Source organism: the organism of the source record quoted next, unplaced genomic scaffold, assembly GCF_019419815.1.
Source record: "Pyrus x bretschneideri cultivar Hongxiangsu unplaced genomic scaffold, Pyrus_bretschneideri_v1 Contig6, whole genome shotgun sequence".
Classification (NCBI taxonomy): Eukaryota; Viridiplantae; Streptophyta; class Magnoliopsida; order Rosales; family Rosaceae; genus Pyrus; species Pyrus x bretschneideri.
In genome coordinates this window covers 6874730-6901017 of record NW_025999798.1, presented here as the reverse complement: position 1 = coordinate 6901017, position 26288 = coordinate 6874730, and the positions used below count along the sequence as shown (strand labels likewise).

Genomic DNA, 26288 nt, shown 5'->3' with positions numbered 1-26288 from the left:
TGGAGTGGAAGGCTCAATTAGGAAGCTTTGTATTGCTAATTATGGATGGTAATGCTAATAACATATTACTTTAGGTTTAAATACAAGCTAAACTAATATTTATCTGATAATTATCGGATTTCTATGTTTTACAATTATATCCTACAACTCGATTTTAGGCAATTGGTTGCCCAGTACTAATGGTACAGAAAATGCTCACAAAAAAGGAACTAAGAGCTGAAGAACGTTTTCACTACACATCCTACCGAGCATTTTCAAGCTCTAGCAAGGACCATTGGCTGCGTCGTGATCAAAATTGATAGAAATACGCTAACGTTTGGCTTCCTCCCAGCATCTATTCTTTTTGCTGACGACGTGCCACCTTACACTCTACCACTTCAAGCCCCTGGAGATTGAAAAAAATGTTCACCAATTTAGAAAGGGGTAAATACAGTAGACAAATGCTCAGTGCATAAGAAGCGATCTGAGTGTCGGTTTGTAACCATGCACAAGGCCATACAGCCATGAACTCTCATTCTAAATAAACCCAAACCGACATCAGAATTTGAACGAAAATAATTTATTAGAACCTGTTGGTTTATTCTTCCACATCCACTCCTGAGCAGCCTGAAGCCCCTTGGCCGAAAAAGAGAACTAAAATTAATTCGTGATACTTAAAACTTTAAAATAAACTGATCACCCGAATTTGAAAATTGAATACCTGTTGGAAGCGTGAAGGATCACCAGCTGAACTAGGTGTAGGTAATTGTGAATAACTTCCTTCCTGGAGACACAGATGACGAAAATAACCAATTAAAAATGGACTGGTTAGGGAAAACATTATATATTTTTAATTTTATAGTGAATCTGAATTATCTGGGTACTAGTGGGTGCGAAATTTACCTGAACATTTTGGTGACCTATAATTCCAGAGGCCAGATACTGTAATTCAAATTAATGAGTTAGTAACCACAATCAAATCTTTAACATACCAGGAACCATTAGGAAACACTGACCGATGAAGAAAACGAGGGCTGTTGTAACTGCAAGTTGTTCCGGAACTGTGGTTGAAGCTGAGATTGATGATCCAGTTGTTGGGTTTGAGAAATTTGCTGCACAGACCGATTTGGAGGGAGTGATGGGGCATGAGGCTGCTGAACTGATGCCTTTTGTTGCTGCTGCTGTTGCTCAAACAATATAAGTTCAGCAGGTTTCTCCCACTACAAGTTCACATAAGCAGCATTAATCAAGTTGAAGACAAAAGGCCAAAACGAGGGAATCTGAGTGACAAAATCCTTACCCTGCTTTCACCAGTTGCATTATTATAATAGTACTTGTATCCATCCGGTGAGGTGTGCTCTGTCCAAATGCATTTTGCAGGAGCTATAGCCTGGGTTCCAGGAACAGCTGGAGCAACAGATGTGACTGAAGGCACATCCACTGCTGGTGTGGAAGAAGTGGTGCTGGCAACCGTATGTGGTGCAACACCAGTCCACTGGGACTGCAGGAACAAAAATAATGTTCAGCTTACAAGGTAAGGGTTGGTAAAGACAACTAGAACTAGAAACAATAGAGCATCACAGACAAATCCAGTTGATAGGCAACCAACATCCACGTCTGGGACAAATGCATGCAGAAGCTAAAATGCATGGCTTACTAACCACAGTTACAAATACGACCAAATCAAAAAACAGAATGGCTTAAAAAAGGCGTTGAGTGTGTGTGTGGGTGGAATGAACCACAAAAAACAGAATGCATCCCAACCTAAGCCCAACGCTGTGAATGCACAATAAATTCGACTTCCAAATTATCGACTAATTAATTAGTCATATTTTGGCAATCAAAACATAGTTTCTACAGTTCTAGAGCCACAAGTCGTGCAATTGATCCATTTAGCAACTAAAGTTACATCCTCACGGTAGCCCATCTGGCACTTCCAATTACCACATACTCCTACAAGATAACAATTGACTAATCTTCAAATACCTGTTGCTGTTTGGTAGCCAGGGGATTCTGATGCACTGCTAAACCCTGATTTGGTGGTTGCATTTGCTGCAACTGTTGTTGGAGCTGGGAGAACGCCTGCTGAGATGATTGAAAGCTTGCTTGCAGAGTTTGTGTCTGTTGCGACAGCATCTGAGCTAATTGAGAGGGTGACTGCTGAAGAGGCTGAATCAGTTGTTGCTGACCAGGAGCAGAACCAAGCTGCTGTTGATTTGCTGCGGTGGGCATGGATTGAGGTTGTAAGCTGATATTCAAAGGGGCTGATAGTGCTGTAGCAGAAGATGAACTTTTCTGAACCTCAGGCTGAGGAACAGACAACTGTCCACCCAAGCCAATAAACTGTTGTGACGGTAATGCTTGACTAAATGGTGCTTGACCAGCAGAATGAGGAAGTTGAGTTTGACCAAGCTCCCGCACTGTTTGTGTGTGTGAGTTTGATGCCGAAGTTTGAGGGTGCTGTTCAAGGGATGGTGGCAAATGCTGAGGTGACTGAAAACACTTCTGTAATGGAGATATGTGCTGGCCGACATGTGGCATAGACTGGTTAAAACTCTGAAACAGATCCAATCAAGCTATTATTTTCACAGTGAAATATGGGTAAATAAGAAATAATTGTTTCGACCATAGACTACCATGTGATTAAAACAAAGTTAGAGCGCCTAGTACCTTTTGTGATGTTAAAGAAGATGAAACTTGCATTCCAGGAAGAGGACCCTCTGCTGAGCCGCCATGGCCACCCTTAAATTTAAGGAGCAAATCATTAGACTTTTAAAGGCATAAAACACACTTAAAACGAAAAACCCTAATAAGAAACTAGAAAATATGGATCATAAAATAAACAATAAAAGCACAATGCCCCTGCAGCCACCCTTTCATCTTCAGCTGCAGACGACGTGACAAGGTTACGGTAAAACCATCCAATCAAGAATCATTACAGATGCGTTAACTACAGCATCTGCATGCCTTTCATGATTGTCTTACATGAACACAGGAAAAGGGACATTTCTTACTGGAGCAATGTTGCAAAATAGCTGAAATATTCTTACCGAATTCAAGGGCAATGACATGTCTCCGGACCTAGGAAGCAAAGTGCCCACAAAGCCAGGACTGGGGGATGGTCCTAAGTTTGCTGGACTCATTGGATGCCAAACATTAGTTGGAATTTGATCGCGTATAGGATTGCCAAAGTTAGGCATTGGTCTGTTTGGAGTAAGTTAGAAACAGAGAATGTAAATGACTACAACAAAGAAAACTCCAGACAAAAAACTTCATAGAAATATTCAGAGAATGGTGGGAATTACCTTGCCCCTGGGGCTTGAAATCGAGGACCAAAACCTGGACCCCCAAATGGAGGACCCCTAAACAGAAGAGTGTCAAAAACATTTAGGAATCTGTTACAAAAATTTATACTTCAAGAAGATTAAACCACAGTGGCCAAAGAAAATAAAAGGCACAATGAGGAAGAAACCTTGAATCTCCAAGCCTAGGCCTTTTGGGATCAGCAAACCGGACAGTTAGTGGTTGATCACAACCCTGATGTGCAGGAAAAGAAATATGTGTGATATAATTGGATAGCATTTGATAACATAATATTACACTAAAGTTAATCCAAAGGAAAAAAAAAGACAAGAAAACACTCACTCTCATTTTATAGAACCCATTAAGACCATTTATAGCTGCCAATGCCATATCTCTCTGAGAGTACTTTACAAATCCACATCCTAAACATGAATGGTTCAAAGAATGCATAAATCTCATAAAGAGCGCTTTCCTTATATTTCGAAATTTTAAATATGAATGAGAAACACACCACGACTCTGCTTCAATTCATCTCGCATGAGGTAAACATCTTCAACTCGACCATACGGTGAAAAAATCTGCAAACAGAAAACAGTAATCTGAACTTTTTGCTTTTTCCAGCTGCATTTACAACTTCAAACAGTAAATTTGCACTAACTATAATAAACAGAAGTTAAGAGTTTTATGCTTTAAGCTGAGAGTGTATATATATCTCCTCTGAATTACAAAGGAACGTGTCTATAAAGGAAAAGTAAGATTGTGGTTCTAAAATAAAGAGAATAGCTAATTTGTTTCAAGATGAGATAAGAAGACTGAAAAATACTAATCCTAGATGATAACAGATAATTAGGTTACAACATACTTCCTCAACTTCCTTTTCAGTAGCTTGTTTGTTCAGTGATCCCACAAATAATTTGTACTCAACCGCACCTACCATCAAAAAGGGTTGGCATCAACAATGGAAAAACTATATATTAATTAGACACGTGCATTGAAATACAAAAGTTCCCCCCCCCCTCCTCTCTTCCCCCAAATGGATACCACCCCGTTCACACTATGGTCTTGATGAAAAAATATAAAACGAAAGGTACGAGCATAATTGGTTGAGGACCACTCATAGGTGAATAAGGGCTTAAGAGATCAAGGAAAATCAAGCACAAGATTACTCTGTTAAATGAGGTTCCTTCTCACATATCATGTCCTCTCATAAGTGGCTCCAACTCAAGCCAAGATTTGACTGACCATTTGAACCAGCAGTATATCTAATCTTTTGGAAAGAGTTCTAAAAAGGCTATACACATGTCATGATACAATTTGCACAAAAAATGGAACAATCAAACATTCACGCTGAGATGAAAGTTACCAAGGCGTTCTCGTTCCCCATCAGCATATCTGACTTGGATAGGACCCGCTCCCTGGAGTAAAAAGAGTGTGAAACAACCATAAATTAGTTACATGACGATTGAAAATCAAACAGTAAAACAAACTCACCCCAGGAAGCGTATGTTGATTATGCAGAGCTCTAATTGCCCTACCAGCTTCTTCTGAGGTTGCATATTTTATAAAACAACAACCTGCATATGCAACTTATACCCTTGTAAAAAAACAAAGATAGGCAGCTTGGTCCATATCCATAATAAACTCAGATTAAAAGTTTCTAAAACCAGACACACACACATGAAACCTCGTATTTACAAGCTAATATGCTAGCAAAACAAACTTTTTCAAAAGAAACAACTAAAAATAAAATGATAAATCACACACATCGTATTCCTTAGTGCATGTACAAGCAAAGGGAGAGCATTGATTAGAAAAATCGTGTGAGCACCCATAACCTTAAGCCACACATCTAGGAACAACCCCAAAACATAAACATTCCATGGTTGTGGCGTCTCAAAACTATATCAGTATAAAAGAAAGGTATTCATCAAACCCTTTCTTTCCAAATAACATAAGTTTTCAGTACACTTCTCATAAATTTGGTACACACTGGTGGGAAGCTTGGGGAGCCAAAAGAAACCATAACATCAAAAAAGGACAACAATTCAAACTTGATTTCAGGATCATTGTCCTGTAATTGGAATAAAAGCACAAAAATGAGCATCAAAGTAACATGCATATGCCATCAAAATACACCATTCATCAAAAGTTTCGTAAATCCCAGAGATGGATGAATATCAAATCCCAAGCATTTCACATCACAAAGCTTCCTACAAAGAAATATCCTGAAAAAACAGCCACCACACTAGCCATCCCCAGCAGCTTGGCTGTCTCAAAAGTAAACTCTTGCATCTGACACACCTTTCAGATTTAATTAAATTTCAACAAATCAACAAAAAGTTGATTTCAGAAGTATCCTATATAATAAATATCACTGCTCATTCAACATCCTATTTAGTCATTATAAACAAGTATTTAAACACCCCTACTTAGTACACCGTAAACTATCTGCCAATGTAAAGTCCCCTACTTAGTATACAATGAACTGACAGACATTATCAAACAGACGTCCAGGAAGAATCAAACCTGAGGAACTTTCCATAGAATAGTTCAGAACAATCAATCACAAGTCTGGAACGAAAATATGCACGTGTTCATACCATGACAGTTCATTACAACTGGGGACTTCAGAGGCCACAAATACCACCTTCAGAAGCCAACCCATGGAAATTATATGAGCTTTGCATAAAAACTAGTTGAGTTTGCCCTTGTTACTATGATTCTGGATGTGAAAACTTGGATTAAGTTCCACCTCCCAGGCTACACTACAAGTCAAATCTCAAGACAAGCCAAGAGTCCACTATACTGATATTGTGCATGCTAAACATCAGCACATTAAAGGATGATCAGATCATTCAAGTAAACCAATAACTGAAGGAAAAAGTAACTATTTTTCTGCCATAGACAAAACTGTATTCTGTGATACCACCAATCCTAGAGAAAGACTGTTTAGCCGCACCATAACCAAAGACATATATCATAAGTCTACCATTGCATCACAAACTTCACCAAATATATGATGAACTTTCACCTTATCAAAAAGTCGATGAATGAGATTGAATTACCCAATGCATATCTTGATATTTAGAACCACATAGATACGTAAAACAAAACAAAAAATCAGCCTGATTGATGGCTGAATTTTCACAAACTCAAAAAATAACTCATATATTCACCCACACAAACAGAAAGGGAAAACTGTCGACTCAAGATACCATAGCATCTAAAAGTGTAGACGATTTGACACAATATTCCTAGATACCAAAACTTCAGAGTTGCTTCTCCAACACTTTCATGCATTTACAAGGGAGGTAAGTTTCAATGTAAAACTAAGGAAATTATAGATATTACTAATCTATGAAGATACAAAACAAAGGCAATACTTGCTCAGCGCTCCCTATCACTGGGGAGTGGGAACAAGATCAGCTCTAAAGTTGGAAACCCCTAGCTAGAGATGGAATTCCATAACCAAAAAACTCAGTTGAACTTCACAATAAGATCCCTGAATTCTACAAAGTAAACTTACTACAAGGACAGATAAAACTAATATAAAAATCCACAAGGCCAAACAAAATACTTGCCCTAAAAATATTACATATCTCAACCACACATAACCTCACAAGCATTAAACATCAGTCCAGTACTGAAAGTGTTCAGCTGCATCAACACTACTCAAAACATGAGCCACATGAGAGCTACTCCAGATTACCAACTTCAATAAGATAACAAAATAAGATAACAACACACAACCACATCTTCCTTATGGTGGCACATTAGCATCATAAAGACACAAATGAGTCAACTTTTCAACTAACACATCCAAATGCAAATCAGACCCTATGCTCCAAAGAGGTATTAGCCATGCATACAACGATCCTGAGACCGTAGCAGGAATAAACAAATAAAAAAAGCTAGTTCCACCACATTTTGATAGCTTAAAATGTGTACAAAGATAGGGGCATAAACACCATATCAAAATATCCAGCCCCATGAACACACCATGATCATACGCGAAACTTACAGTGAGAGTCATAAAACCAACAAACTCACTCAAGCCATCCACCAATCATCCATCTCTCTCACAACATCTAACTTCACAGTTCACATCCATCACATCCTGTCAATCTTATAAAGTGACAAATGACATTCCAAGTCATTCACGCAGAGCACTCCAGCATTCACCAAGATAAGATAAACCAAAGGAATCCTCCATATTACATTGTGATTAAAACTATTCAAAAGCAATAATCCATGTATGTCTGAGTAAATTTTTTGTACAACAGTTGCACTTCTAAAACTCCTAATATAAAGAAGCTACAGTTATGGCTACAGACACTCCCATTACAAATAATTTGTTGGGTAATGTCCCCACTGCTGCAGCCACTATCAGAAGCGCAGGACCTAAGTGTCTTCCAAGATCCCAACTGCTATTCAGAAACTGGTTTTTAGTTGGTTTACATGTCTTGCCTTCTTCTTCTTTGAAAGGACGGACATGAATAAAAGGTTGCAAGAAAAACCAACAAGTGTGAAACGTGTTGCGAAAACAAAGTGAGATGAAAGATGAGCTTTGGCATGCTCCCATCTGCCTCTCAGAGCACCTGAAATAAGACATTCCTGATAACAATTATATCATAAAATTAGCGCGCGCACATACCTTGCTGCTGTCCTGTTTTCTTATCTTTGATCAGAGCAACCTCTATCACTTCTCCATGTTCTTCAAACACAGGGCGAATCTAACATCATATAAAACTAACATGCATAAACACCATGACATAAATGTTTCAATTTAAACCAGCACCATTTCATGGATGAAAAAGTCCAACAACATACATCTAGCATTTGTGTACAGTAATAATTAGACTGACTTACATCTTCCTCGGTAGCTGTCCTGGGAACTGATCCAATAAATAGTTTGGCAAAGCTGCCTCTATCGAAACGATCTGAAAGATAATCAAACTCATGATCAACGCAGAAAGTAACCACAGCATAATCCAAACAAAAAAGATATTGCCTTTTAGCCAAGGCAAATACCAAAATATTAATTGCTATTGACTAACATTACAATCTATCTTCCTACGAATGAAGTACATTGAAACTGCTTAAATGACTTAGCTCAAGCAAAACACAACAAAACTGCAACAAAATTCATCAAAGCTGCAGTAAATGAATTTCATTTTCACAAGCTATATGAAATCCCAATTAAAGAAGATCACAACAGCGCACCTGGAGAGCCTCGTTTCTGACCCGATATCGGAGGCGGGTCCTGGTAGTTCGGACCAAACCCTCCACCACCGGCACCGGCGCCCCCAAATGGCCGGAACCCACCGGGAGTCTCACGCGGCGGGATGTCGAAGCCACGGTGTGGACCGCGACCACCACCTCCACCATGATAGTTAGGGGGGCTGCAGCGAGTGTGGTGGCTCTGCTGGTTCATGGGTGCGTCGGAGAAACGAGAGGGTTGACGGTAGGGGACCGGGTCGTAGTGGTCATCTCCGTCGTCGTCGTTGTTGCCATAGCGGTCTATTCTGTAGCTATCCAGCTTTGCGAAGTTTTACGTGCCGTACCCGAACCCTAAACCTAACCCTAGCTCGCGCCAAGACTGGAGCTTGAATTTTCGGAAGAGGAAGACTTGGAGGTTGACGAAGACAAAGTGGAGTCCTTTCGTTGCGACAGCGTAATGAGTAAAACTCAGAGGGAAGTACTAAGCAAAGAGAATCAATTTCCTGTTTGCTGCGTCGAGGCGTCCGAGTCGGGTCGGCTAATGGATCCGACTTTCAGTTCTAATCGGATCCAAACGGACTAACGCGGGTATGATTGGGCCGCATTGGCGGGCTTCCCCTGGGCTTTAATTTCTTTAGTCGGGCAGCGAAAAACTTCAAACTCAGCCGTTTGATTTTTTTTCTATGGTTAATTTTGTAGCTACAAGATAATTGATCTGAAGGGATTTAATGGCTCTAATTAACTTAAATGTGCACTTTCAGTATGCATCGGAGAAATTGCACAATGTTTAACTTGATGTTTGCTTGAAGACTTTATATTTATAGAGCTTTTGTTTCTAATATTTCATGCTTAGACCATCTCCAATGGTTAGGCTAAAAGCCAAATTTTTTAACCCGGAAAATTTAGTTTTTAGCCCAGAAACAGTTTTTCTACTCCAACCGTTATGGCCTAAAATTTTAATCCGCGATTATTAAAGAATGAACTTAGGCTATTTTTTTCCTTAAATTAATTTGTTTTTTTTTTTAAATAAATATATAGACTATCATAAATTAATTTTATGAACATTTTAATCTAAAAATATTTAAATTCCGATAAATATTTAAAAATCACTAAATTTTCCACAAAGCAAGCCTTCAACTTTTAATTCACCTACCGTTCCGCCGCCATTGCAATTTTCTTAAAACTTTGCAATGATTTTATCCCACAAAACTTTCTTATTTTGATTTGTGCCAACTACATCATCTTCGCTAACAGAAACTCATGTCAAGCATAAAGCAACATCTTCCTCACATGTCCAATTACGACCTCTAATATGCTCTCTTGCCATGTTGAACAATTTGGAAATGGAAAGAAATGGTAGAAAGATAAATTGGAAGAATTGTAGGAGAAAATTGAGTTTTGTGTGGATATTTGAACAAATACATAGGTATTTATAGAGTTTTAGGGTGAATTTTGAGTTAAATAATTTTTTTTTAATTATTTTAGCCGTTGGATTTAAATTTGGGCCGTTAGATCTTTTTTTTTTTTTTTTTTACCGTTAGATTTGATTATATTCGATCTCAGCTATTGAATTCAATGTATTTTAAAATAACATATTCTAAAAAAATTAAATTTGAATATGGACCGTTGGTTGAACCAACAATCCTTAGATCTCAGCCCTTGGTTTAAAAATAGAGTCGTTGGGGTTTTTTTGGGTGGTCGACAGCCTATGACAGAGGGGACCACCCCTGTCGGGCAATGTCTGCAAGCCCATCACGTGGGCGCGTTGGAGAGTGACCGGGCCGAGACTGGCCCAACTTCCCGCGAGTCCACTCGCATGGGGGGGGGGTGGGGGGGGGGTTGGATTTGGCTTTTAGCCCATTGGTGGAGATGGTCTTAGGTAGATCGTGATAGACCGTTTTGGACTATCTTTTGTATTATCATAATCATATTGTGTGTTAATAAAGCATCTTATCATAATCATGTAGCAATTTTTTTTTTTCGACAAAAAAAAACCCCAAGGATTTGGTCATTGGAAAGCTAGGTTTGAAACATACAACTTGAGTTCAACTCACATGGATGCATTTTTTGGGGTCACCGGTTTTGCTTGTATCGTTTAACTCGAGGAAGCCAAAAGTACAATGTCGCCTTATGTGGTAACAAGGCAATTTAAAAATTTTGAATTAGTATATCATCAGTGTATGGTGGGATACTAGGCACAATCACTACCATATTACTATCAGTCAACACTCGTGTGATTTTATTTAATTTTTTCAATACAAGTGATATTTTATAATAATTTTTTTTCCATTAGATGATAAAAAATAAAAAGGAAACGAAGGGAGCTGATAATGGATATAATGTGGTGGTTACACATTATTCATAAGAATTTAATGTGGGGATTACACATCAAGATACCATCTGTTAAAGTACGTAGAATCACCATCTCCGAATTCTTCTCCTTAATTTATGTTTCCTTGTGTCATAGATCAACCCAATTGTAGTTTTATTTTAAATTCCTTCCATATATGAGAGTAATACCCTATGTATTGTAAACATTTTATATTCTACATCTCTGGATCCTTCTCGTTAATTTATGTTTCTTGTAGGATAGGGTATTCCTACCACTTATGGGCTAAGTAATACCCTATATACGGTAAACATTGTATACGCACATTCGTTTAAGGAATAAAATTTCTACAATACCCCACATTAAAACAAAATTCATATTTTTTAGAAGAATAATATTTCATATTTGGCAGGACCCATTAATTTGATGTTAAATGAGAATTAATGGACCAAACCCTAATTCTATACCGTTTCATATAAATGTGCTCACACCTTAGCGAATATGTATATCATTTACAAAATATGAACAACTCAACATGTCTCATCCTACTAGTTTGTCTAATTCTAATCTTTCTTCCACTAAGCCATTGCAGCAGGGCTGCGAAGATCTTGCAAATGGAAGTTGATCTCATCGACCAAACCTGCAAAGTAACACCAAACTACGATCTCTGCGTCTCCTCTCTCAAATCAGACCCTCGAAGTGCGTACGCCGACGTTGCAGGCTTAGGCCTCATTATAGTTAACGTAGCCACTGTTAAGGCAACAGATGTTGTGAACAAAATCGAGGAGCTGCTTAAGCAGAACCCTGCAGAAAAACCCTTAACGTATTGTACTCGCTATTACCGTAAAGTTTTGGAAGCTGACATCCCGGAAGCCAGTCATGGTTTTCGTTCGGATAACCCTAAGTTTGCAGAGGAAGGCATGATCGGCGCCACTGGCGAGGCTGAATCATGTGAGAGTAGTTTTTCTGGCAAGTCTCCTTTGACAGATATGAACAAAGGTTTCCAGGATGTTTCGAATATAGCTGCAGCAATTGCTAAAATTTTGATTTAATATATTAATGGACGTGTTCTTGTTGTTTTACCTTCGAAGTTATAACACGGTTTGAATTTGATTATTTTACTATCCTATCTTTTATTCACCTAAAATGATTAATTAGATAATTCAATTTTGATTAATCTGTAATCTTCACGGTGTTTTATACATACTGGATAACAGCAGTGATCAATAGAAATTGTGAAAAAGGCTAAAAAAATGTCATGCTAGCAGTAATTCTAGTTATAGCATGCAACAATGTTGGGAGTCACTAACTTCTGTTTACCAAATTTGTTCATCAAGTATGTGTTGTAAGTGAATTTATATTTAAATGATTAAATCAGTATAACTTTGGTGAGATCTGTTTATATTGTGGACGCTAAAGTTGTCATATTTTAAAATTGCAAGTGAATGTTTGTTTCAAATCATTTCATTTTATAGTATGTTTGGAATGCCATTTAAATGAGAAATGGTGTCATTTTGTTATTATATATCCTATCTTTTTACCTCGCTAAAACGTTTATTTGTTGTAGAGGTGGGCTCGAAAGACCGAAAGATGGAACCAAAACGAAAAAAAAAAAAAAAAAAAAAACAAAACAAAACCGAACCAAAAACCTTTGTTCAGTTTTGATTTGGTGGTTCAAAAACCAAACAAAACCGAACCTAATGAGATATAAATTAATATTTTATTCACTTATCTATCTTGGGTATTCAATTTCCAAGATCAATTTTGAGTAAATTATTAGCCAAATTTTAATCCAAGACTAGGTAAACCTAACTTAAAGCCTAAAAATGTGTAAGTCTTATTCACTATATTTTTTTTCTTCATTTTCTTTCCAATGTATAGGTTATCAAATAAAAAACAAAATGAAAAAAAAAAAATGAAGCAAAATAATTCGGTTTCTCCATTACAAATTGAAAAACCAAACCGAATAGTACTTTCAGTTATGGCAAAAAACCTAGACCACCCCTCATTTGTTGTAACGGGCAAAGCATGTAGCTTTTATTTATGGTAATTTCATTCAAATTGTTTGCAACATGTACTGTGGCTATTGCTAGGAGATTTTTAGTGGTGTGTTTCCAAACGGTAAGTTTTTTTTTAGTACAGGAAGTGAGATAGACAATGGGTTAATAATAATGTGGTTCAAATTCGTCTTTGACGAAAATCGAATCTAAAACCTCTCACTTACTAGTGAAGAGGAATACTACTAGACTGCAGTACTAAGTAACTCCAAACGGTAAGTTAAGAAGCAACATAAAGTTTAACCAGCCTCATCAACTGGTAATATTTTAGTGTGATCGTAACTCGAATAGAGATTTGAACTTCATGTCTACTTTAATTGAGGACGAAGAAAGGAAAGCATGGTTAATATGGTAGCAACATCTAATCTTTTTTGTTAATGAAATTAATTGATTTTTTGCATAAAAAAATGTAAAATCAAATTGGTTTATTAAAGTGGAATGTTAGGCTGGATTTTGATTTCTTTATATGTATTGGACTATATTAGAATCAAATCGTAGGTACATCGTATGCATATTTCATCACTCAATATTTATCTTAAATATAGAAGTACAATGATAAATAAAAAAGATTACTCGTTATTGGTAAGTTATCTGAGAAAGAAAGAAAGCAATATATACTCGCGTCATGATCTCTTTGTTATGGTATTAAACATTGGATTTGATATCAAGGGTGAAGAATAAATGAACGCACTTTTAATGTTTTAATCTCAACTTTTAATATCAAATTCAAAAATAATAACTACACATTTTTTGATGACCTGGTAACCAAAAGAACATTTTTGATACCTATCCATTTATCATTTATTGTTTTAGATTGGTCACTTACCATTTACGTCCATTTACCAAATTTCACCCGTAATTTCCCATTAATTCCTTTCCGCATAATGAAACGGGGCCTAGAAGTGAGTTGGAGATAACCATTCAAATCTGTCTAGTCTTATATAAATAAGCTCACAACTTATTAGCATATATTAGTGGTCAGGATTGTGACATGTGTCACTGGATTGTATATGTTGAGTTAGTTATGCTGACATGTATTCATAGTGAAATAAACCCTTGTAATAATTCATTAATGGTAATGAGAAAAGTTTGTTGCGGATTTTTTTTCTCTCTCTTCGAGCTCTCTCTCTCTAGATTTCTAAGCTTTCATCTTCCATAGCTAGTGTTGACATGGTATCATCGTCAATCACGGGTAACATCATTGGTTGACAATCCTCTGCTTCCACTCACTAGTCTCTCTGTACTGATTGTTGTCATAGTTGTTGGTGTTGAAGCTTGTTGCTGTTGTCGGTGGTTGAAGTCTGTCGATGTTGTCATTCGTCAGTGTCATTGCGAACCCTAATTTTTTGGATTCTTCGTTTCATAGCTGATTTTCGGTTGTGCTCATTCATCTTTGTGCTTTAGGAAGGTGATATTGTTCATCCTCATATCTCATAGATTGTTGTTGTGATCTTGATTTCTTGATAAAATCTTGTCTGAAACCTTAGCTTTTGGGAATTTGTTCTCTTGGAAATTGTTGTTAATGAAAGATTGTCGCATAATTTGTGATGTGGATTGTTCTACTCTGTTGCAGTCTATGGATTGATTCCGTTTGTGAATTCTTTATATTTGCGTTGCACGGATTGTGATTTTTATTATTGAAAATGGTTACCTCTGCTCAGTTGGCACTTACTCAATCGCCAATTTCGTCTCTAATTCCTACTATTGGTAATACTGTTATTGTCAAACTTGATGACTCTAACTTTGTGACTTGGAATTTCCAAATGTAGTTACTACTTGGAGGCAATTAACTTTGAGGTTTCGAAGTTTGTCATCAGGAAGCTTTTTGTTGAAATACTCATTATACGGAGGTGAACCAAACTGTTTATTATAGTGCAATGAAGATATTCAGACCCTTCTACTTGTGAATAACTTGATTTCAAATACAGATGTTTATGTTCAAGCAAAGAAGGAGATGTCTATTGTTTCTACTAGTAATGTGTTGTCTTGCCTAAGTGAAGCTACTAATATTGGAGATGAGAACCAATTTTTGGGTAAGTATGGCTCTTATGGACCTCAACATTATGCAACAAATAAATGACAGAGTTATATTTCTTATGAGGGTCAAAGTTATGAAGATGGTGCAGTTGAGTTTCATTTTTCAAGTTCATTAGGAATGATTGGAACCGTGTTATTGCTGTTTGCTCAAAGAAATTGTCGAAGGGATCTCAATGACATGTTCATGTTGTTGTGCAACAGCCTATTGGTTGTTTTATCATTAAAAATTAAATAATATCCACACTTACGTTGGACGCATTCGTCAAAAAGAGAATAAAATATTTGGCCCTTCTGTTTTATCCTCTTTGTTGGCTGCCAAGGTTCATTCGAATTCGTCTATTAAGGCAAATGATGCTATGAGAGAAATGAAGGAGAGTCATGGTCTTGATGTTAAATATCATGCAACTTGGCGTGGTAAATAAATTGCATATAATGAGGTTAATGGTGATGAGGCTCTCTCCTTTGGATTTTTGCCTTGGTACCTTGATGAGTTTGTACGTGATAATGAAGGATCTTTTTGTACACTAGAACTTGATAATGATATTAATCAGTTTAAAAGGTTATTCATATCTTTTGGAGCTTATGTTAAATGATTCATATGGTGTAGACCAATGTTGTTGCTTGATGGTACGTTTTTGAATCGAAGATATACTGGTACTTGTTGGAAATTGGGTAAACTTTAAAAGTTCATAACTTCTTCAATACTTAACGAAATTGAGTGATTCAAAAACGAAAATCATACTTCTCAACGAGACAAAGAGAATGGTATCTTTCTCGATGGCTAATTTATCATGGTTTGGCCGGAAAACGGCTTGAGAGTAGCCAACTTAAGACCAAGACAACCACTTTCGAGCTGGTTTTCGGCGAAAACACGACGATTTAGCCATCAAGAAAGGTAACATTCTCTTCATCTCATCGACAAGTATGATTTTTATTTTTGAATCACTCGATTTTGTTGAGTATTGAAGAAGTTATGAACGTTTAAAGTTTACCCAGTTTCCGGTGAGTTTTCCAGTTTTTCCGATGACCAGTCACCTTTCAGGCTATTTTCCAACCATCTCTGGCAACCATTGGGTTTCCAAAAAGGTATAATCTTTTTCTACACTTTCCTATCTTCATTTTGATATATTATGGGTCGAATTTGGTTAAGAACGATTGAGTTACGAAACTTTGAAAATTGCCCAAACTTCTGGCCAAAAGCTCTGAGACACTTAACAAAGTTTTTAACATAATGATCAAAATAATGGAGGGTGGACAATCTCAAGGAACATTTCTATTGATTTTCAATTTTAGGGACCAAAGTGATGTGTTATGCAAATCTCAGGAACCATTTTAGCTAAAAAACCTTACTAGATTGTAGTATATATTAAGTGATAGTATACATGGTTGACGACTATTGGTATACATTTGCGACTTATTCCCTTTTAACACAAATCATGTATGATCATCTACCATTAAATTTGATATGATCCATATGATACTACAGACGAAAAATGAATTAATGCACTTTAATATTTTAATATTAACTCTTAGTATTAAATTCAAAGATAAATAGCCATGCTAAGTAATTTATGCAAAGGGATTCCTATTTTTTGGAAAAAATAGGAACTAGGTGTGGGGCTCACTCCATATCGAACTTTAACGATCCGAATCGTTTAGTTTGTAAGTATTGATTCATAGATCATCCTTACAAAAATTCAATTCAATCCAAAATCATTTGCCTATTTAATTATCAAGATAAAATTTCATTGTTTATTATATAACAAAATATTCATTATTTTTTTGAACCCAAGTAGATAGCTTAAATATTTTCGATTTAGCTAATATTTTGCAAAAATGATCTATAAGGTGCACAACTTGAAACATAGATAGTTCGAATCATTAAAATTCGATGTCGTGTGGATCTTACAACTAATCCTCATTTTTATGAAAAAATGGGATCCCTTCCCTTGAAGGCTTCCTAGCCATGCTTATATAACAACTTTGATGTATATTAATTTACCATTAATTGTTTTAGGGGTGTGATATCCACACACCTCATTTTACTTCTCACATACCATTTTAATTTTTGGCCGTCGGATCAGATGAATTGAAAAAGATTAACGAACAGAAATTATCTAGGAATATGTGAGAAATAAAATGAGGTGTGTGGATAGCACACCCCTTGTTTTAATGAGGTCACTTGTCATTTACACCATTGACCAAATTCCGCACTTGATTTCTCATCAATTCCTTTATGCGAATCAAACGGCCTAGGATTGAGTTAGAGATGAGCATCCAAATTAAACTCTGGACAATCTTATCTAAATGAGGTCACACAGTAGCATATATGCACACCTTTCAGTTTCTCAACATCATCAACTCTTACATAAGCATCAACAAACTTCTCAAAACAATTTGTCTTGCGAAAAATGAGGTACTCAGCATGTCTCATCCAACTAGTTTGTCTATTGCTAGTGTTTCTTCCCCTAAGCCATTGCAGAAGGGCTGTGATCTTTCCAATGGATGCCAATCTAATCGATCAAACCTGCAAAAAAACACCAAACTACAATCTCTGCGTCTCTTCTCTCAAATCGGACCTTCGAAGTGGGAAAGCGGACGTGGCCGGCTTAGGGTTCATAACGGTTGACATAGCCAAGGATAAAGCAACTGGCACGGCGAGCAGAATCAACGAGCTGCTTAAGCAAAGCCCTAGTGACCAACGTTTAAAAACTTGCACTACCTTTTACCGTACAATTCTAGTTGCTGATGTCCCAGAAGCCAGTCAAGGTTTTAAGTTGGGTAACCCTAAGTTTGCAGAGCAAGGCATGAACGACGCTGCCGATGCGGCTGAAGCATGTGAAAAGGAGTTTTCCAGCAAATCTCCTCTGACCGATAAGAACAAAGTTGTCCATGACCTTAGCAGTATAGCTGCAGCAATTGCTAGGCTTTTGCTTTGATATATTAACAAAAATCATGTTACCTTGATAATCAATAATTTGTTCTGGCTTTATATTCTAAATTTGATTCTCGTTCGTTTGCGAAGCTGCCGTTTTATCTTATCATTCTTCAGTATATGCATATATATATAGATGCATGTGAAATCTCCCGTACACGCATAAATTAGAAAACTCCCTGTTCCTATGTAATTACATCTCAATTTTTCCTCCTTTTTGCGCAAACTTATTTGGATGTAACGACAATAAAAAAAGGGGGGTTGCATTTCGGAAAATGTGTATTGCTCTGTCAAAGGACACAAAAAGAACAACAATGATCACATTTTCATCTCGAAGGGTATGGTGGATTTATTAGATGTGTGAGCGTGGCTTGAAATACATGAGTGATGACCGTTGGGATTAAAAGACTGAAATTCCTAAAAGATTATCCCACACTGTTTGATTTGGAGGTCAAAAAGTATGCTATCGCTTCATGTGGTAGTGAATCACATAAAAAGTGAAATCAGTCTGTTATTAATGTGTGATGGAATTTTCCTATATTAAAAATAAAATAAAATTAGCTAGCTATTTTAACTTTTGTAATCATAAGCTGTTTTAGTAAAAATTGAACTTCATTGTTGGAGATGCTCTTAGGAGAATCTTTAAAAACATGAGTCACTAATTCAAAGTCACAATCCATCTTTACAAACTTATTTGGGGTTTTTTTTAATTAAAGTTTTTGTATTGAATCGTTGTTCTATAACTTGTTTGATTCGTTGGGATTTGATTGATTTTGTTCTGAAGAATAAGGGCAAAGAAGACTACGAACTTACTAACTCGATGAAGAAACTGCAAGTTGAGGAATAATCGTCAAGGTAGTCCGGGACAAATTTCAAGAGAAAACCTGTTATTATATTTGTTGTGGACATGGCAGGTAATTTCATTGAATTTAATCCGGTTTTCTTTGTTTATTGTAGCAATGTGGTTGTTCTACTTGATTCATTTCATTGATGATTGAAATGGTTGTTATTATATCTCTTGATCCGTCTCTGGTGCTATCATCACAGAAGCATCTGCATCCACATTTCCTAGTGTAATCGCTTACGTCGTACATACACCTCGTTCGGTAGCCCAGGTACTTTCATGAGTAATATGGTGTATGCTTGTGGTATTCTTTACAAGACATGGTTGCCTCTTGTGTTTGCAATGTTTTAAAAAACACGCCCCAAGGCACGCCTAGGTGGCTTTGGAGGTGGAGCTGGGGTGAAAACGCCTCTGCTCCGTGGTAGAAGGCGAAACATTTAAACGTAGCCGATACGCACCTAGGCGGTTGAGACGTGCCTTAGGTCATTATAGGCCTTTTTTTATATAAAATTTCTCCACAACCTTCTTTATTCGACACTCAAGTCCTCGACAACCCCACATTCTTCTTCTTCTGTGTGAAACACTAAAACCCTCATTTCTCTTCTTCGCACAACACTACCAATTGAGCAGGGCTGCCACCACGCAACAAAAAGGAAAGTGAGAGTGAGGGAGAGTGAGAGAGAAGTGAGAAAGTGAGGGAGAGTGTACCGAGTGAAAGAGAGTGGGTGGGGATGTATGTTGACTATTTTAATGTTTTAGTGAGGGAGAGAGAGAGAGAATGGGTGGGGATGTATGTTGACTATATTAATGTTCAAATTAATAGATATTAGTGAGAGAGAGAAGAGGGAAAGTGAGAGTGCATGGATGGAAAAAGAATGGATGGGGGATGTATATGGACCATATTAATGTTGTAAAATGAGTGGATATTAACGGGGGATTATCGTTTTATTATTTTCTGATGTATGTGGACCACATTTAGATGAGTGATTTCCTTTTTGTTTGTATGTTTGCGAGTTAAAATTGTTTTTCTTGTGCAATTTTGAATAACAAAGGATATTTAAAGTACCATATAATACACACACATATAGTATATATTAAATATTAAAAAATTTAGATCATGTAAGACTTTGCCTCATGTCTGAAGGCTTTCGCCTAAGCAAGGATATCTAAAACATGTCTCACCTACGCCTTTGTCCCTTAAAATATTGGTTTGCATTCAACAAGATTGACGTTGCACACACGCATTTTAGATATGCATTCACACACATACAAACTGATGTTCCAAACAAACACACACGTCGTTGAATATACTTCCTAACCATATTGATTGTGATCATCTAAATTACGGTCATGGACTCAAAATGCAACATTTTTACCCTTCTCTTGAGTTTTATAATTTTCCCCTTTTCACTGTTAACTCATATATGTAATACGCACTTTGCGGTTATTCTTTTATATCCGTTGTCTTGAAAACAGCTGTTTATGCAGTGGATGGAAGATTTTGAGACATTTCAAGCAACAGTGAGTAGAGATATATAATTCATACTCTTCAAATTTAGCTCAGATCCTATCCCTTGTGTTGGATGAATTCTATAAAAACTTGCGGCCTGTTGGAGTGTCTGCGGTTTCTGGTGCTGGAATGAAGATTTCTTTAATTAATCCGTTGAAGCAAGTCCTGAAGAGTACATGGAAAGCCATAAGTAATGCCTGAATTCCAACAGACCTATATATATTGAAATGCTACTGAATAGGGATGTGTATAATTGATCTAGTCTTCACAATTTTCTGCTTCTTGTTGCTTTTGTAGGGTTGATGTGGACAAGAGACCGGCAGAGAAGCAACGTTTAGAAGAGGAACACAGAAGGGAGAACATGGAGAGAAACTGTGGTCTTAAGCACTGGTTTGAAGGACAAAATTGGAGGGGCAAAGCCATGATGGATGAGGATGATGAAGATGAAGATGAATAAGTTGGCAGATTTGCACTTTAGTGATACTTCGCGTTAAGTATTAACTCACTAGTTACCAAAAGGGATTGGACGATATCACTCTGGACGGGCATCGATGAAGATTAAAGTAATTTGATCTACGTGTTTGGATGGATGATGAATCGTAAACTTAGTAATTTGATCTACTGCCAGCAGTTTTGTTAGTGCAGAATGACACACCCAACCCCGATATTCTCCAAATACCTGGGGTAGGCACGTGCGAGCCGACACCTAAAGGTGACGATGCCATACTAACATGCATGTGAAGTAATGAACATAAATAAAACTTATAAATTTAAATACAATGCTTATGCAATTAAGGAACGTGTTCAGAGCATACAACTAAAACGAGACACTAGAAAGGAAATAATATAACATTGAATGAACAAAGAGATAGGTCCTACACCGAGAGGACTCGAAGATGCCGATGCAGGAGTGCTTTGACGCCGAAATTGTACGTCTCGATTTTAAGTCCTGACCGCAAAACAAAACATGAGTGGACCAAGTTGATATATAGTAATACTAAAACAGTTATTCAACTACGTATTAACCCCCAAAGTTTACGAAAACTCAATAGTATAATATGTAATAGGTTTTCCAAACACCCTAGCATGCCATAAAACTTTTGTAAAACATATATTATATATAGTGTGTTTAGTAATGGTATATATAAGGCATATAATAATATTTCATTCGCCCGAAGGCATATAGAACACTTCTTCCTTCATCCGAAGGTTCTACATCACGCCCACATAGGCAAATCATTCGTCCGTAGGTAGTATCATTTGCCCGTAGGCACTACATCTCCCGACCGAAGCCAATATAAGTATCTTCCGTTCATAGGCACCAACCAAACGCCCGGCCGTAGCTAATATAAATGTCAATTGACCCGTAGGCCGCTACATCACCCAACCGAAGCCAATATATAGATATCATTCGCCTGTAGGTAGAACATACGCCCGCAGGCAGAACATACGCTCGTAGGTAGGACCATTCGAATAACCACTAAGTAAGTACATAAGAACATTCATATAATATTTCTAATATATATATATATATATATATATATATATATATATAACTATCTTAATCGGAGTTCAGTAGCTAAAACGTCATATCATAAAACCACGTTCACAAGTATGTATATAGTCATCCATCATATATACCACAAGGAACGTAAGGTCGGTAAAGCATGATATTGATAAAGCATGGTAACCAATTCACTCATAAACGTTGCATAAAACGTAATCATAAAATCATGCTTTTCATATATGCATTTCTAATAGTAAAATATGCATTTTGGAAAGGGTTCACTCACCTTACACCGTTGGCAAAGAGCCGTGCAAACAAGAAATGACGGAAATGCCATACACAATTGCACCTAAGCACATAAAGATACCAATTAATAAAACACTATCATAACAATTGAATTTGGAAAAACGGACGTCGGAAACGGATCCAGGACATCGAAATTTGCCTAAAAGGGACCGAAACCCAAAGAAGTCAACAAAAGTCAATGTTGACCGGTCCGATCAATGGTCAGCGTTGACTGGAAGTCAATAGTCAGTGTTGACTGGAAGTCAACGGTCAAACGGGTCGGGTCAACCGGGTCGATAGGTTTGGGCAGAGTCAACGAGCCTGGGGTTTTTGGGCCTAGACTAATGGGCTGCCAGGCCCAAAGGTTTAGGCCTAGGCTAAAGGGTTTTGGGTTTCTAGTAGGGGTAGGCATAAAAACGGCCAAACTGAAAAACCAAATCAAACTGTAACAAAAAAAACCTGTAAAAAACCGCGTTGACCAAAAAAGTCAAAACCAGAACAAAAACCGAACTGAACTGTTTCAAACGATTCCAGTTCCATTTTGGAAATATTATGAATTGGAGGAACGAGACCGAACTGCTTTTAATATAAATTATTGTTTTATTATTATTTTTATATAAATAAGACATTTTTCCAAAAAGACCATGCGCATAAGCCCAATATTTTTCTTCACTTTTATCCCCCTCCTTTCTTGTTTTATCACTTTTCTCCCCCTATATTATTTTTCTCTATTCTTTTCCAATATATTATGCATTATGTACATTTTAGTTTTAGTTTAAGATCTACGTTTTGGTCTTGATATGAGCCTTTCTATCTTTTGATTTATATTTATATGCACACCTTTTATCCTCCGGTCACAAATCTTGTAGATCTAGTAGTGGAAACTCAAATTTACTTGAATTTGTGGTTGAAATATGTGTTTGGTATTTAAAGTAGAAAATTAGAAAAAACATATATATAATTTTGGTTAGAACCGTAAACCGGCATGAACCGAACCGGAACCATCATGAACCGAACTGTATGGTTTTAGTAATAAATTTAAGCAGAACCTCATCAAATCGAACCGTTGAAATTTTCTAGTTCTGGTTCCATTTTGAGGGTGAAACCGGGCCGAACCAAACCGTGCCCACCCGTAGTTTCTAGGTCATAAGTTGGTGTATTGGGCCTAGTATTAGGTTTGGGTTTTAGATTTCTGGGCTAGGTTAATAGGTTATGGACATGGGCCTAGTTATAGAGTTAAAGAGGTTTGGGCCAGATAATGGGTTTAGGGCTTGGGCTTCGTTTTGGATTGGGTCTGATTATAAGGCCCAAAGGTTTAGGTCAGTTCTTGATGACGGGTCGGGTTTGACCCGTTCTAGATCGTGGGTCAACCAAACTCCACGAAGAAGAAAACCGGATTTTAGCCAAGAATTCTTGAGCTCCGATCAAGCTTAATACTCAACCAAACATGCAATTCAATATACCAAATTGAAGCCTGGAAAATAAGGAGTCGAAATATACCTTTCTTGTCGCCTGCCGTGGCCGAGGTTGGCCGAAAAATGGTCGAAAAGCCTCGGTTTCCTCATCAGAATCTGGGTAAATCTCCACAGCGCTACAACTGCGTCCAAAGTTGATAAAAACTCCTCAAAACGTCTCGAACACGACTCTAAACTCGATTAAGAGGATTTTAAGGACTTACCTACAACAAAAATGGCGAGAACTCGCCAGAGGATCCTTTGAACAGTGGTAGTGCCATTGTGAAGAGAAAGAGAGACCTCTATGAGCTTGGAGTTGTGAGTTCCACGTCAATCGATGGGGGAGGTTCGTAAAGGTAGAAGTGATCGCTGGAGCTACGAGGGTGGGTAGTAAGGTACTAAGAGAGAATAAGAAAATGGTACAGCGAGGGGGGAGAGAGAGTTGTGAGAGAAGAAATAGATAAGGGAGGTTACAGGGAAGGGAAAGGAGGAGGAGAGTTAGGCTGGGGGGAACAAACCCAAAAGAAGTGGCCCTACAAGGCACACAAATTAAGACCCAACAGCACTTTTCAAAACAAAATATCTAACCCAAAGTGAACATTTATGAAAGTACCCTCATTCCAAAAACCTGAAAATAAAATATCGGGACGGGTTGTTACACGGAATCTATAAATTTTTACGTAAATTCATACATGTGGCAGCTGACAGTTAGGTGCAACGCATTAATCATTCCAGCTGGATATTGCAGAGTTAGTGGTGAGAGTAACTAATTTCCTTCTAAACTTTTAATTACGGCTGGTTTGGTATGAGATACCAAACCAAAAAGGGCATATCAAGTCCCAAACCGACTATTTTCGGGACGAAAATTTGACGACGAATCCCAAACCAAATTTTGGATATTTCCGAAATATTCTCAGTATTTCGGGATTTCCCGAAACCGAACTTGAACTCATCTGAACCTGCATTAAAACCGCAATTTAAAATCAGAGACTGTGAGTGAATTGTTGAAGATTAAAGGTCGGGAAAGAGACAGAGTGAAGAGATAGTCAGACCTTCGTCTTCCTCCTGACCCGAGCTCCCAATTTGAAACCCTAAGCCCCAATTTGAAACCCTAACCTTAATTTGAAACCCCACACATACGGAGAATTGCTGGAGAGAATCGGAGGTGAGGATGAAGTAGTGAGGTGTAGAGGTGGCCAGAGTGGAGAAAGTTGGTCAGAGTCAAATTGTGAGATGATGGGTTGATGGGTGGCCCTTCAGCTTTGAATTCGAGAGGAGAAACAGAAAGAGTCTAAGACTTTGGCGAAGGCAGAGATGGGAGAGAGTGAGATAGGAGAGACTTTGTCTAAAGAGTTTGACTCTTTAGATAGCACCCATGTGCTTTTCTGCACACTCTACTTATTTTAATATTATATAATAGGCTATTCTTTATATGTTTGCAGTTTGCTTGATAGAAATTTAGACAGCACACAACACATCATGTGCTTTTCTGCACACTTTGCTTATTTTAATAATATACTAGCATATGGGCACACACAGTGTGTGTGAGAAAAAATTTTATTTTTGTTTTTAAAATAGAAGGAGCGAGGATGAGAGTGATAGAAAATATGGGAGTGGGAAGTTTTATTTTATTTTATTTTATTTTATTTATTTTTTATAATTAGAGATATATTAGGATAAGTGAGGCTTTGAAAAAAAAAAAAAAGCAAAATTTGGTTGTGTGAAATTACATTTATGCTCCATATTTTTTATTCATATTATGTTTTAATTAAAAGGTTAAACTGGTAATTTCATAAGATTTTGGTTGACAATGAGTGTTTTATTAATTAGTAGAGATAATAAATATTAAAGTTCGATTCGAGACATGGGTTTTTTGCACACATCATGTGCTTAAGTGCTTTTTTGCGCCATTATAGATATTTATTAAAGTTTGGTTCGGGACTTGGATATCGAATGGTGTTAAGATGTGAGACCGAATCCCATACTGAATAACTCAAGATCAGTTTGGTTTCGGTACTAAAATTTTCAGAATTTTTGGTTCGGGCTTTTTTTGGTTCGGTTTCATTATGATTTGGGATTTTTGGTATTTTTTTCCACCCTTACTTTTAATTACCAAGTAAAAAAAGAGTCGGGCAAACAAAAGAGAAGCTTACTAGTTATTACTAGTACTCTTAAGTCTTGACCTACTAACGGTCGCGTCAGCCTGTACTTATGTATTCTGGAATATCATGAAAGCGAAGGTGTATGAACTAGACCACCAGGTCCACCACCCAACCTCATGAAAAATAGAAAACTTTAGAATTTATTCTCCTTAGCTTCTGGCCACTACATGATTGGATTAGTGCACATAAATTTAGTCAAGTTAAGTAGGGTAGTGTGTTATCCGTCATTTTATGCATTCAAGCTCAAATTCCTCTTTCATCTCACCTTGTAGTTTAAATAAATTTTGTGTTGCACGTCGATTGTACTAAAAAAAAGATTAATATGATTAATGTAATAAAAGCGTTATCAACAATTTATCCAGTTAGAGATAACTTACTCTTATCAAATGCATTTAGCTAACTTGCAGACTTGCAACTTTGTAAACAAATTAACTTGAGATCGTATACAGATTATTGGATTTAACTTGTTTAACAATAGTAGATAAACATCTAACTCGGAATGGGATCGAAATGGGTCGGGTTTAAAAGACTATATTATCATATTCATTTAACTTGACGAATTAGATAATTCATTAGTTCCATGTAAATACTATCACCAACTATATTTATGTTTAATTATTAGAAAAATTAATGAAAATGATTTAAAAACTTTGAGTTTTAACGATA

The 26288-nt window shown here is 37.0% G+C and overlaps 3 protein-coding genes and 2 pseudogenes across 5 annotated transcripts; 3 read left to right on the top strand and 2 right to left on the bottom strand.

Annotated features, from left to right (window-relative positions):
* Positions 1-81: 81 nt before the first annotated feature.
* On the bottom strand, positions 82-8976 carry LOC103961287 (flowering time control protein FCA). Of its 2 annotated transcripts, none has more exons than XM_009373831.3 (19): positions 8506-8976; positions 8152-8222; positions 7937-8015; positions 4774-4856; positions 4646-4697; positions 4145-4212; positions 3794-3860; positions 3625-3704; positions 3452-3516; positions 3285-3341; positions 3030-3183; positions 2650-2721; positions 1966-2535; positions 1280-1480; positions 996-1199; positions 883-921; positions 701-763; positions 570-615; positions 82-385 (listed from the first exon to the last, which is right to left on the bottom strand). In XM_009373831.3, the coding sequence occupies exons 1-19, from the start codon at positions 8714-8716 to the stop codon at positions 378-380; spliced, it is 2190 nt and encodes a 729-aa protein (XP_009372106.2). In that variant the 5' UTR covers positions 8717-8976; the 3' UTR covers positions 82-377. The 2 variants fall into 2 exon arrangements, with proteins under 2 accessions (XP_009372106.2, XP_009372107.2); XM_009373832.3 differs by having other exon boundaries at positions 570-606; positions 8506-8973.
* A 2376-nt stretch (positions 8977-11352) lies between these two features.
* On the top strand, positions 11353-11883 carry LOC103961285 (cell wall / vacuolar inhibitor of fructosidase 1). The gene has a single exon (XM_009373828.3). The coding sequence runs from the start codon at positions 11353-11355 to the stop codon at positions 11881-11883; it is 531 nt and encodes a 176-aa protein (XP_009372103.3).
* A 5349-nt stretch (positions 11884-17232) lies between these two features.
* LOC103961284 lies at positions 17233-17939 on the top strand (annotated as a pseudogene).
* Positions 17940-18767: 828 nt separating this feature from the next.
* On the top strand, positions 18768-20714 carry LOC103961311 (annotated as a pseudogene).
* Positions 20715-20919: 205 nt separating this feature from the next.
* On the bottom strand, positions 20920-25432 carry LOC125471626. Of its 2 annotated transcripts, XM_048572291.1 has the most exons (4): positions 23689-25432; positions 23507-23603; positions 22008-22070; positions 20920-21163 (listed from the first exon to the last, which is right to left on the bottom strand). In XM_048572291.1, the coding sequence occupies exons 1-4, from the start codon at positions 23739-23741 to the stop codon at positions 21032-21034; spliced, it is 345 nt and encodes a 114-aa protein (XP_048428248.1). In that variant the 5' UTR covers positions 23742-25432; the 3' UTR covers positions 20920-21031. The 2 variants fall into 2 exon arrangements, 1 of the variants encoding a protein (XP_048428248.1); XR_007253739.1 differs by lacking the exon at positions 20920-21163 and having other exon boundaries at positions 21220-22070; positions 23685-25432.
* Between the last annotated feature and the right edge of the window lie 856 nt (positions 25433-26288).